We start from the raw sequence: 13,980 nt of genomic DNA, 5'->3' as shown, positions 1-13,980 counted from the left end.
AGCCGTCCACAATACGAGCACGAAGAGTCTCTACATTTGGTACTGGGGTAGCAGGGACAAGAGCTTTCAAATGCCCCCATAAATGAAGGTCAAGAGGGTTGAGGTCAGGAGAGCGTGGAGGCCAATCCATCGGTCACCGAATCTGATGTTGAGAAGCATAGGAACACTTTGACTGACATGTGCAGGAGCTCCATCATGCATGAACCACATGTTGTGTCGTACTTGTAAAGGCACATGTTCTAGCAGCACAGGTAGAGTATCCCATATGAAATCATGATAACATGCTCCATTGAGTGTAGGTGGTAGAACATGGGGCTCAATCAAGACATCACCAACAATGCCTGCCCAAACGTTCACAGAAAATCTGTGTTGATGACGTGATTGCACAATTGTGTGTGGATTCTCGTCAGCCCACACATGTAGATTGTGAAAATTTACAATTTGATCACGTTGGAATGAAGCCTCTTCCGTAAAGAGAAAATTTGCACTGAAATGAGGATTGACACATTGTTGGATGAACCATTCGCAGAAGTGTACCCGTGGAGGCCAATCAGCTGCTGATAGTGCCTGCACACGCTATGCATGGTACGGAAACAACTGGTTCTCCCGTAGCACTCTCCATACAGTGACGTGGTCAACGTTACCTTGTACAGCAGCAACTTCTCTGACGCTGACATTCAGGTTATCATCAACTGCACAAAGAATTGCCTCGTCCGTTGTAGGTGTCATCGTTCTAGGTCTTCCCCAGTCGCGAGTCATAGGCTGGAATGTTCTGTGCTCCCTAAGACGCCGATCAATTGCTTCGAACGTCTTCCTGTCGGGACACCTTTGTTCTGGAAATCTGTCTTGATACAAACGTACCGCACCACAGCTATTGCCCCTTGCTAATCCATACATCAAATGGGCATCTGCCAACTCCACATTTGTAAACATTGCACTGACTGCAAAAACCACGTTCATGATGAACACTGACCTGTTGATGTGCTTGATGCTAGAGCAATGAGTCGCATGTCAACACAAGCACCAAAGTCAACATTACCTTGCTTCAATTGGGCCAACTGGCAGTGAATCGAGGAAGTACAGTACATACTGACGAAACTAAAATGAGCTCTAACATGGAAATTAAGCGTTTCCGGACACATGTCCAGATAACATCTTTTCTTTATTTGTGTGTGAGGAATGTTTCCTTAAAGTTTGGCCGTACCTTTTTGTAACACCCTGTATAAGAATGCGTGCTCGTCTTTTCTTTCTCTGTCTTTAGTCGCGCACCTTTCTGACTGCATCTTACACTATCAGACTCCTATTTTCTTCCATTTTTGTTCAAATGGAATGAAATTGTATTCCTGTTAGGAATTTGTTTAATTGTGCCATTACTATTGCCAATTGCGATTACCGATATGACTTTACTATGAACACTTTTTTCTTTCGCACCATAACCGAGCTAAGATTATTATAATTTCTACGTGTTTCACCGAAAGGTGGCACAATTCTTCATCATGGCCAAAACTGTGAGATTAGAACTTGAGATGTCAGATGTCTGTATAAAACACCTTACTTTGTGAAATAATAATTGTTTAATTTGGTATATCTGCTTTCATTCCATAGTAACGATCATCTATCCCCAATTTGTAAATTGTTACAGATTATGCTTTACTACATTTTTTCTTATGTTGCCAATGCGATAGCCATGAAATTAAATTAAAACTGTTCTGAATTTTCTTGTGAGGCGAGGAGACAGCTAATAGTATCCCTGATATCGTAGGAAAAAAGCAAATTAAATATTTTTCAGCATGCCAAGAGTCTACCAACCTTCACTTGCAACAATAAAAAAAGGTAAAAAAGATTAATAAAGTGATCTGTGTGTGCGAGTTAAATATTTAAATTCATTTTACTGTTCATTTACTACATTTCCTCTTAATTAATTAATTGTTTATTTGATTATTATGTATTTTATTATTATTATTCACGTTTGGGCCCTACTGGACCACGCGAAGTACAATCACGGGGCATTCAGTTATTTTCTTTTAGACTTTCTCTCTGCCCAAATTGTTTTCATTCTCTCGGAATGAGCTCTTTTCCTTTCATCAGACCATGTGGTTCCAGTTTTCTTTGGTTTTTCAGCTTGACCAACTACCCAGTCATGAATTTTTTGCCTAAATAATTTTCTGTCTTGAATTTCATCTTGTTTTATATCTGCCTCTTTCATGTCCTCTTATGTATTTTATTTAATTATTATTAAACCATGCTGACTACTGTGCATCAGTGACAAAGGCTAGAATTCACACATCAGTACCACAACTGGATGTCCAATGAGTGGTGACAGGTGGCCTGTTCAGATGAATCACATTTCACACTCTATCATAGAAATGGCCCCATTACACAAAATATTGCATGACACTAATGTTTAAGTTTTTTTTCCCTTAATTTATATCTAAAAATTCAGCCAATTACTAGAAGGAGTTGCCATCTAGAAATTCTTTTAATTTATTTTTAAATGTTAGTTGGCTACCTGTCAGGCTTTTGATGCTGTTTGGTAGGTGACCAAAGACTTTTGTGGCAGCATAATTTACCCCTTTCTGTGCCAAAGTCAGATTTAACCATGCATAGTGAAGATCATCCTTTCTCCTGGTGTTATAGCTATGCACACTGCTATTACTTTTGAACAGGGTTGGAGGATTAACAACAAATTTCATAAGTGAATATATATACTGTGAGGTTACTGTGAGGATCCCTAGATCCTTAAATAGATGTCTGCAGGATGACCGTGGGTGGGCTCCAGCAATTATTCTGATTACACATTTTTGAGCAATGAATACTCTTCTACCCAACGATGAATTACCCCAGAATATGATGCCATACGAAAGCAGTGAATGAAAGTAAGCATAGTAAGCTAATTTACTGAGATTCTTATCACCAAAATTTGCAATAACCCTAATAGCATACATAGCTGAACTCAGACGTTTCAGCAGACCATCAATGTGTTGTTTCCAGTTCAACCTCTCATCAATGGACACACCTAAAAATTCTGAAAATTCTACATTAGCTACAGACTTCTATTCAAAGTCTGTATTTATCACTGGAGTTGTGCCATTTACTGTACGGAACTGTATATATTGTGTTTTATCAAAATTTAAAGAGAGTCTGTTTGCTGAGAACCACTTAATAATTTTGTGAAAAACATCATTTACATCACTTAATTCTTGGTTTTTGGATGTTATTACTATACTTGTATCATCAGCAAAAAGAACTAACTTTGCATCTTCATCAGTGTGGATGGTAAGTCATTAATGTATATCAAGAACAGCAAAGGACCTAAGACCGAACCCTGTGGGACCCCATACTTGAGTAGCCCCCGCCCCCGCCCCCCCCCCCCCCCCCCCCCCAGTTTGAGCAATCAGCTGTTGTTTTAACATTACATGAACCACTTATTTCAACTTTCTGATTTTTCCAGTTAAGTATGAATTAAACCATTTGTGCACTGCCCCACTCAAACCATAATGGTTTAGCTTATCTAAAAGAATTCCATGATTTACACAATCAAAGGTCTTTGAGAGATCACAAAATATACCAATGGGTGATGTCCGGTTATTCAGAGCATTTAATATTTGATCAGTGAAAGTGTATATAGCATTTTGTGTTGAAAAGCCTTTCTGAAAACCAAACTTACATTTTGTTAGTACTTTATTTTTACAAATATGGGAAGCTACTCTTGAATACATTACTTTCTCAAAAATTTTTGATAGAGCTGTCAGAAGAGAGATTGGGCGGTAGTTGTTGACATCTGACAACTATCATTGGAAGGGTGGAGGCTGGAGAAGGGAGGGTTGTGGTCTGATTAATGTTTTTGTGGCATTTACTTTGTGATGTCATCATACTGGAAATCACAATGGATTAACACAAATTTGCACCTATCCTTGGGAACTATGTCCACCCTTAAATGCTGTTCCTTTTTTCTTCAGCATGATGGCACCTACCAGCAGGGCAATACAACATGAGAGACAGCTCGCGGTGTACATGCTTGGTTCAGTCAGCATCAGGATGAGTTCACTGTACTCCCCTTGCCGCCAAACTCCCCATTTTTAAATCCATTCAAGAATCTGTGGATCCGTTTCGAATGGTCTGTTCATGCCGTGCATGTACTCAACCAATAAACTTAGTGCAGCTGTCCACAGCATGGATTTGGCATGGCTCCCCATCCTTGTTGGTACTTTCCAGAACAGCATTGACTGTTATTGCACATCTGTGCTGCAAAAGGTGGTTATTCACACTTTTGACAGATGGTCACATTAATGTGACTGGACTGTATACAGTCTGTTTGAACTTCCCCCTTAATTCTGAACATCCATGATATCAGAACTGATGATGTCTTTGTCTAATCAGGATGCTAACAACTGCTTTCTGATCTTTCCAGCATAAAAACTCTCCTAGCCTTCTTAATTGATTTATTGACTGTAGTAGCTATCAAGCCTATAGTATGATCACTAATCCCTGTCTCCACACTGAAATTACTGATGGGGTGAGACCTGTTTATAGCTATGAGGTTTAAGATATTTCCTCATGTTTAGATTGTCAAATTAGTCGCTCAAGATAGTTTTCAGAGGATGCTTTCATAACTACTTCACAAGATGTGTGACTATACCACCTGCAATATATCCATAGCTTTCCCATTCTATTCTTGGTAGGTTAATGTCTCTTTGAAATAATATTCCATGAACAAGGTACTTCTGCACTGTTAAGTGTAGACTTCCTTTGAATGATTGTTGTAGTGGAATAGAATATCTGGTAAAAACATCTAGTGATTAACTTGAAATCACGTATGCAAGTTATTAGCATCCTCATATCTTCATAGAGTCACAGTGATACTCCAGTATTGGTCAAATGAGAGTTTTGTCATCCAAATCCTTTGTAAATGGACTACACTTTTTGGGGATTCTTTGAGTGTACTTGTCTGGCACCGGTCTTTCTTACATTTAGCATTATGTGATCACTTCACTTTAAATTGCTCTGTATGCTGAATACAAGGAATTTAAGATAATTTTAATAGAATACCATGATTGTTTGGCAAACATGTAATCAAACAATGAGTCTCTTCACCTGTTTCCTTATGCACAGTATGTTACATTTCTTAATGCTGACAGGCAAATGCTAATATCTGCACCACCTCTTGATCCTCTGCAGGTATTCCTCTCTTTATTACAACTTTCTAGCTTTGTGACTTCTTTGAGTTCCATAGCTGCATCCACAAACAGCATTGTGGAACTTTTAACATTCTTCACTAGTGCATTTACAGTCAAGCCCCACTTTTATACTTTTCAAGGGACTTCAGAAAAATGCTGTAAAATGTGGGAAATAATGTCTTTAGCAGTAAAAGTTACATATAGGACACCCCCTTACATTTTTGCACCTTATGTATGTTATATGTACATAACAGGCATCAAAAGACTTGTCTGGGATGTGTTTATCATGTAATAAAACTTCACTATCTAATAAAAACCGCTGATGTAACTGGAACTAATAACTGACTCAGTTTCATATGTCATAACTGGCATTTTTGAAAGCCTGCAGCTGTCATTCATTATTTAAATAATGAAATAGTGCACTAGTTAGTATTTTTGCATGCTTAGCATGACGTGTTTTGGAAATTTTTTTCTTGTTGTCAAGTGCAAATATGTACATAGGTATTTTGTGTGGTGTTTGAATATGTGTTATGCTGCATCTCTTGCACTGTAGTCATCTTTTTGAGGTTGTCAGGTACTGTGCCTCCTCAGTTATGTGGAAAACCACACACAAACAATCATTCACATTGATTGTTTGTGTGACATCACAAAAAATACATACATAAATATTGCAATATAATAGAGGAAAACATTCCACGTGGGAAAAATATCTCTAAAAAACAAAGATGATGTGACTTACCGAACGACAGTGCTGGCAGGTCGATAGACACACAAACAAACACAAACATACACACGAAATTCTAGCTTTCACAACCAACAGTTGCTTCATCAGGAAGGAGGGAAGGAGAGGGAAAGACGAAAGGATGTGGGTTATAAGGGAGAGGGTAAGGAGTCATTCCAATCCCGGGAGCGGAAAAACTTACCTTAAGGGGAAAAAAGGACAGGTATACACTCGCACGCACACACATATTCCAAAATGTCTGCTTGTGTCCGTGCATGCGCGGCCGGATATGGGCGTGTGTGCGAGTGCACACCCGTCCTCCCCCCCCTCCCCTCCCCCAAGGCAAGTCCCTCCGCTCCTGGGACCGGAATGACTCCCCACCCTCTCCCCCAAAAACCACATCCCCCCCCCCCCCCCGATGAAGCAACCGTTAGTCGCGAAAGCCAGAACCCCACGTGCATGGCTGTGCCTGCTTGTGCGTCCATCGACCTGCCAGCGCCCCCGCACGGCAAGTCACATCATCCCTGTTTTCAGATAAAATATATACGCGGGGTTCTGGCTATTGCGACCAACGGTTGCTTCATCGGGGAGAGAGAGTTTTTCGGAGGAGAGGGTGGGGAGTCGTTCCGGTCCCGGGAGCGGAGGGACTTGCCTTCAGGGGGGGGGGGGGGGGGGGGGGGGGGGACGCCGGGTGTGCACTCGCACACACGCCCATATCCGGCCGCGCATGCATGGACACAAGCAGACATTTTGGGATATGGGTGTGTGTGCGAGTGTATACCTGTCCTTTGTTCCCCTTAAGGTAAGTCTTTCCGCTCCCGGGATTGGAATGTCTCCCTACCCTCTCCCTTAAAACCCACATCCTTTCGTCTTTCCCTCTCCTTCCCTCCTTCCTGATGAAGCAACCGTTGGTTGCGAAAGCTAGAATTTCGTGTGTATGTTTGTGTTTACATAAATATTGCAGTTGATAACGAGAATAATTTCTCAAAACATGTTTTGCTCAGCATGAAAAATAAGTAACCAGCACTGTGTTTAAACTAAAAACACTTGAGCAATGCAAAGTGAATGATGGTGTCATCTAGTGCTACAAGTGGCCAAATGCCTAAACACACTAAATATGGTGCAATAAAGGTATCATGATGATCACAATGATCACGAAACTGCACATGCGCAGTAGAGATGGGTTAGAAATGGTTGTGATTGGTCATGATATCTTTATTCAAATGAACCTAGTTACTCTGATCAGCCACCACGCTAAGTAGAGTTTGGCAGCGGCAGGAGATATGGCACAAATTGTTCCAATTTTTGCACATTTTGACTGGGTGTTGTGTGATGTCCTTAGGTTAGTTAGGTTTAAGTAGTTCTAAGTTCTAGGGGACTGATGACCATAGATGTTAAGTCCCATAGTGCTCAGAGCCATTTGAACATTTTTTTTCCCCACATTTACCGGTTCAAATGGGATGAGTAGAGTGCACTGGTGTTAAGAAATTTAACCACATAACATTTGTAGACACTACTGGATGGCCAACATCTCACCAGCGTCATTTTTTTCTCCACGAACAGTTTTTTGTAATGCAAAATCAGGTGAACATTAACACTGTGGACATATGAAATTTGGCAGGAATGAAAAAAAATGTCGTAAACAGCAGGAAAACGTTAATTCCAAGAACGTAAAAGTGGGGTTATACTGTATACGAATCATGAACAGTAATGCTACTGTAATACTCACTTGAGGAATGGTTGAAGCTTTTAAGATTTCTGTTGAGGATGTCTGGTCCCCAGAAAGTTAACAGTAAGTGAGCATAAAGTACATCCCCCAACTGTACAGTGGATTGATGTCAGCAATGTGGAACTATAGCTGTGTGCATCTGTATGACGCTCATTCTTGAAAACATGAGTGGTGTTTGCATTTTTACGATCAATTGGAATGCTTCACCTCCAGCAAGAAGAGCAAGTTGATTGGAATACTCTATGCAAAATCCTATAGGTATCTTATTAAGTTAGTCAGCTTTCCTCCTTTGGATGATTTTAGTGTCTCTAAGTAACTTAGCTAAATATCTGTAATTTTGTAGCGTAATCTTCATATGAAAATGTTTTATTTGTTTGCCAAAGTCATTTTGTTAATATGTTAGTGAATTACTAGTTTCATCAAAATATATTGCCATCTCCAGATGTATGTTCTTATTGAGACAGAGTCATATTGTAACTCCATGGAGTTGCCTGGAATAATTTCACAGTGCTGAGGTAGCTCAACTAACTGCAGGTCCAGAGAGGTTAGTTGTGCTACCACAGGCAGCGATATTGTTTTGGGCAGCTCCATGAAGCTATATCCCCACACAGTTTATATTGCTGAAACTCCTAATCCAATAATATATTATCAAAATGATTTTGGTAAATAAATAAAAGGTTTTCATAAGAAGGCTACAGTACAAATTTAAAGATTACCTCCTGCACTGGCTGATCATGTCAGGTAATCACAAATCTGTAACTTTGGTTTTCATTTGATGTTTGAAAAACAGAACCATAGAAGCATGGCCTTGATGCAGTGGAGTTTGTCTTATTAGTCAAAGTGAGAGTTCCCATTGCCATTCACTGGGCATTTATAGTTATCTATGATGCATTATTTAAGTTTTGTCTTAATCCAGAACTTATTTGCAGTCTATAATTCTGATCTCAGGAGGACGACAGTTCAAACACATGCCCAGCCGTCCTGATGTAGGTTTACCGTGATTTCCTTAGATCGCTTCAGGCAAATGCTGGATAGTTCATTTGAAAGGGCATGCCCAACTTCCTTCCGCAACCTTCCCTAATCCGATGGACTGATGACATTGCTGTTCGCTCCCCTCCTGCCACATCAACCAGCTGATGAATCTGCTGCTTTTTCTGTAAGTTTAATATCCTGTAAAGAGCAAACTGTTGGAGTAAAAGTATATCATTAATACATTGGTAACAGGCACATGCATGCATGTGAATTTGTTGAAACTGTAACAGTGACATGCTCACTCTCTTTTTCTCCTCAGTATTCTTGCTATTGAGAAACAATTTTTCTTTGTGTAGGTTTATCTGAGTGGATTTACTCCTGATGTCTGTGAAAATCTTACCAAGATTCTAAATGCAGGTGGAGCAACAAGATTCAGTGAACTTTCAGATTCAGTATCCCACATTGTTGTTGGTGACCATGTACCTGAAGATGTAAATTACCGCAAGAAGAGTGGAATCAGGTGAGTGAAAGTATTCCTTCGCTTCTCAACTACTTACTTCCTGAACTACATCACATGTTCTGACCTTTGATCTGCTGTAGATTAATATTATTTTACGAGTCAGACCAGATAAATGTAATTATTTAATTAATTATTTTCATATGGCATCAGATCAAATTACATTAAGGGGAGGTTCTGGTAGGAGGCATGAAAAACAGGTAATGTCTGGAAATGTTTAGAATTTTTGTCATACAATGACTGTTTTTATTCAAATGGGAGTTTACCACACTATTATACATGCATTTGTGTATGAAAACTCTTTTTTTTAACCTTGTAACAAATTAAAAATGGTGGCTGTAGCCCTTGTTGAAGTAAGGGCCTCTTGATGCATCCTAGTTCCATGAAGCAATGTACAGACTCATGGCTGTTTCTGAAACCCATAAAAATAGAAAATTCTTAAACTAGAATGAATCTGGTGGTTATCACAATGGAGTTTTGAAAAATACCTAAAAAAAAAAAAAAAGTTGTTTCAAAACAGCTAATCTGTGATCCTAGAACCATAGAGGCATCATTGCTCTTCCTCAGAAATGTTCCAGGTCTGTATGTGGTTCTGTAGTTTTTCAAACCAACCACTTTTAACAATCTGAGACATTCCGTGCTCCACAACAGCCATCCTTTTCCTGTCAGGCAAACTCTGCAATTTTTTTGCTGTTCATCCCTGTGACAATTCCTGACACATTCATGATCTTCAGAATAGATGAATAACCTTCACTGAATAGACCATCAGTTGTTTGAACAGTTTTTGCCCCACAGTGATGATGTTTCAAAGCCAGTTTCCAAATGCACACATGGGAGCTCTCATTGTCATTATGTGTACTGATGCCAATGTACCTCTTAAGCAAATCTTCATTGGACAGAAATTCATATACTGGTTGAATCTTTTCTTGAACCAGTTCACTGAGTGCCCACAGCAATTTCACAAACAAAAAGGCCCTTTGTAGGCATAATCTATATACTTCATGAATGCAAATTATGTAAAAAAAATTCCATTTTTTCATTGATCTAGGCCAGGAACTTCCTTTAATGAACATACTTGTTAGAATGGAATGGGAATGAACCCTCAGTATTTGTCGAAACTTGAAACATTCTCTGATGTACACCGTTCTACTTCATTCTTTTCTATCTGTATTTTCTCATAAACAATTATTTGGTTTAGTATAACTGCATACCAAATTCTTTCTTCAAGGCAGAGACACTGAGTGATAACTTCCATTCCATTCTGCTCTATTATGTTTCATACAGTGAAAGTCTCACACATGCATATTGCTTATTTTGATATGCATTGCCAGTATAGACTCCCAAAAGATAAGGTGTGAAAATTTTTATGCTCCACACCCACATAATTTTCAAGAAACTTGTAGGTCTTGACAATGTAGTCAATTCCAAACATGTATGTATATGGGGGAGGAGGGGGAGGTAGTAGGTGAAATAGCATTTTGTACATATGTGGATCACATCCTCATGGGTTTGAGATAATTTGTTTTGTTTTTTATACTGGCAGAATGGCTTGTGGCTGTAGTCTTACACTTCTCTCTCTTTATAATTTTATAATTTACAGCATTTTTCTAATTTTCAGACCACATGTTGTAACTGTTGACTGGTTGCTTGAGAGCATGAAGCAAAGGCATCCTGCACCCGAATCACATTTCTTGGTATTTGTGAAGCCTACTGAACTACCATTACGATTGAGCAGAAAGGTATGGTGGTGACAACCTCGAACCCTTTTCAGTATGTGCCAGTACTTCTCAATTGTAATAATTTTGTCTCATTTTTATTCTGTTTCCCTCTTATAATGTGAAAGAACGACAAATGATGCAAGACAGACATAAATACTACTCTAATCCGTACTACTTTACGAAGACAAGTCATTTTTTTATGTTGTTACCAAAAATTTAGATGAGTTGTTCACTAGTTTACTTCATATTTTTGTATGATAGTCAGTAAACATTGGGTGGACATAGGCTACATTTTTTTTTAAATGCATGGTATACAAATATCTGTGAGCTACATAACATGGAAAAATTCTTTACTGATTCGCTTCAAATTTTTACCCAATACTCTAACAAATGTTTGGACAGACATAGGCTATATATTTTTAAAATATAGGTGTTATATGAACATATGTATAGTAACATATAAAGAGGAAACATTGTTAGAAAAAATCTCAAGAAGCACTTCACCGATTTACTTAAAATTTTTAGGCAATACTTGAATAAACATTCAGATTGAGGTAGGCTACATAGTTTCTTTATGTTCTTGACCAATTTACTTCATATTTTTTACACTATTCTCTTGCAAACATTGAGATGGACATCAGCTACATATTTTTTAATATATGGGTATATATAAATGTATATTAAAATATAATGAAGAAATGTTGTGATCAAATGTCTGAAAAAGTTCTTCATTGGTATATTTAAAATGTTTACATAATCCTCTAATAAGCATTCAGAAAGGCATAGGCTACATAATTTTGTAATATTTATGGTACTTGGTTTTTAACATTGTTCCCAGAAATCTCGAAGAGTTCATGACCCATTTATTTCAAATGCACTGAAGAGCCAAAGAAACTGCTATACCTGCCTAATATCGTGCAGGGCCCCCGCAAACACGCATAAGTGCCGCAAAATGGCGTGACATGGACTCAACTAGTGTCTGAAGTACTGCTGGAGGCAACTGACACCATGAATCCTGCAGGGCTGTCCATAAAGGGTCGTGAGTCATGCTTGGGTAGCTCAGTTGGTAGAGCAGTTGCTCTCAAAAGGCAAAAGTCCTGAGTTTGAGTCTCGGTCTGGCACACAGTTTTAATCTGCCAGGAAGTTTCATATCAACGCACACTGTGCTGTGGAGTGAAATTCTCATTCTGGAAACATCCCCCAGGCTGTGGCAAAGCCATGTGTCCACAATATCCTTTCTTCCAGGAGTGCTAGTTCTGCAAGTTCCACAAAATAGCTTCTGTGAAGTTTGGAAGGTGGGAGATGAGATACTGGAAGAATTGAAGCTGTGGCGATGGGTCGTGAGTCGTGCTTGGGTAGCTGAGTTGGTAGAGCACTTGCCCACGAAAGGCAAAGGTTCGGAGTTTGAGTCTTGGTCCACCACACATTTTTAATCTGCCAGGAAGTTTCATATCAACGCACAATCCGCTGCAGAGTGAAAATCTCCTTCTAGGTTAATATTATTATTATTTAGCAACTGCTCTAATTATATTCTTATTTTTATTATTGTTATTATTTTGGTAACTGCTGTAACACAGTTTTGATCAACTATAATCGATTGTAATATGTTCCACACCTATTAATGTAATGTAACTTGCGGAAAATTTTTTCTGCAAAACTGAGACAGATGATCCATGCCAATTTAGATTTTCAGTTTATATATAGCATTTGCTTCTAGAAACAATAACAATGTGCAAAATTATACCAGTTTTTCTCTAAAATTATACATTTTTTTTATTTTCGTGTGTTTAGCCTTTGTCCAAGATTAAGGGCCAGTCGGGGGAAACATTTGGAGGAATAAATATTCCAAGAAAGGTAGGTATAATGTTGCAAATTACTGTTATCTCATACGCTGTTTTGAAGTTTTCGCTTGACTGTCATTTTAGCTTAGTTTGGTACCATGTAAGACATAACATGTATAGGGTTGCAAGTGATAGGAATGCTCCACATAAAACATGTATCGGAGGGTACTTACTGATATTAATGAGGAAGGTGGCGCTACTATTTAGGAGATTGGTTCAACTGATCATCAGGTTTAATTTTTCGCAGTTTCATTTTATCATGTTTCACAAATTCCAATAAGGTTTTTCTGAGTATTCCACTGATTCTTTACTTTTCCATCCCTGTCCACTAAGATAGTTCTCCATCTGTTATGATGTCAAACTCACTCTTTTCTTTCTTTTAATCACTATGGACAGGCTAATATCAGTTTTAAAGACACCAACTCACTACATAAACACAAGTGTTGTATGGAAGTAGTGGCACAAACATACAAGGAGTTGTACACTGGTATTGAATTTTTGCCTTTGTTCATAGGTAAAAAAAAAATCACATACTTGCAATGGAGGTGTGTGTGTGTGTGTGTGTGTGTGTGTGTGTGTGTGTGTGTGTGTGTGTGTGTGTGTGTGTGATGATGAGAGAGAGGGGGGGGGGGGGAGGGGTGAAGAGAGAGAGAGAGAGAGAGCATGTCAAGCAGCCATAAAGTTAAGTTATTATTCAGGTTTTAACATTTTAACAGTTAATTTCATCTATATTATGCAGATGCAGCAAATAAATGTATCAGTGCATGTTCCAGTTCATATCAATTTTCCATTGTTATTACTCATTAAACATAAAAATTTCATAAGGAGTAAAATCGTACACCCAGGATTAAATTTTTGCATGATAAATAGTATATTTGTTAGAATTTTAAATAAAATAAAAATACAGAGTGTCAGAGTTCATAGTGTTCAGCTACAGGAATTAACACAAGTTTGATTCCAGTTATTTTTGTGTAAGGATAGTCATTGTTGGGAGCTGCAACTGGTGGGCTTAATTTATGTATGCATATCCATAGGCGGAGCTCATACAAATTAAGTTGACCCCTGTGCAAAATGCATTTCCTTTCTCAGCACTGGGTGAGCCCACCCCTCTGTTCCGAAGGCACAGTTGCTAAAGATCAGAAACAGAGCAAGTATGAGTCTAATGTGTCAGTTTGTATACTTCACAAAAACAAGGTGCTGCTCTGACTTCAATGTTAACAGGCTTCCTTTGTTGCTGCTGTAAATATGATGAGTCTGAGAACTGTGGCACTGCAGTTGCTTCATACTTCTCTAGTGTGTCAAACA

At 38.6% G+C, this 13,980-nt stretch overlaps 1 protein-coding gene across 2 annotated transcripts in view; it reads left to right on the top strand.

Moving 5' to 3' along the window:
• The window catches only part of LOC126215331 (DNA topoisomerase 2-binding protein 1-like), a 121,155-nt gene that overhangs the window by 47,490 nt on the left and 59,685 nt on the right, over positions 1-13,980 (top strand). For both annotated transcript variants that reach the window (XM_049942013.1, XM_049942014.1), the window contains exons 3-5: positions 8,956-9,119; positions 10,735-10,855; positions 12,626-12,688. In XM_049942013.1, coding sequence (XP_049797970.1) covers positions 8,956-9,119; positions 10,735-10,855; positions 12,626-12,688 — 348 coding nt within the window. The remainder of the gene's footprint in view (positions 1-8,955; positions 9,120-10,734; positions 10,856-12,625; positions 12,689-13,980) is intronic.

Source organism: Schistocerca nitens, chromosome 12, assembly GCF_023898315.1.
Source record: "Schistocerca nitens isolate TAMUIC-IGC-003100 chromosome 12, iqSchNite1.1, whole genome shotgun sequence".
NCBI lineage: Eukaryota > Metazoa > Arthropoda > Insecta > Orthoptera > Acrididae > Schistocerca > Schistocerca nitens.
This window is presented reverse-complemented; position numbering and strand designations above follow the sequence as displayed.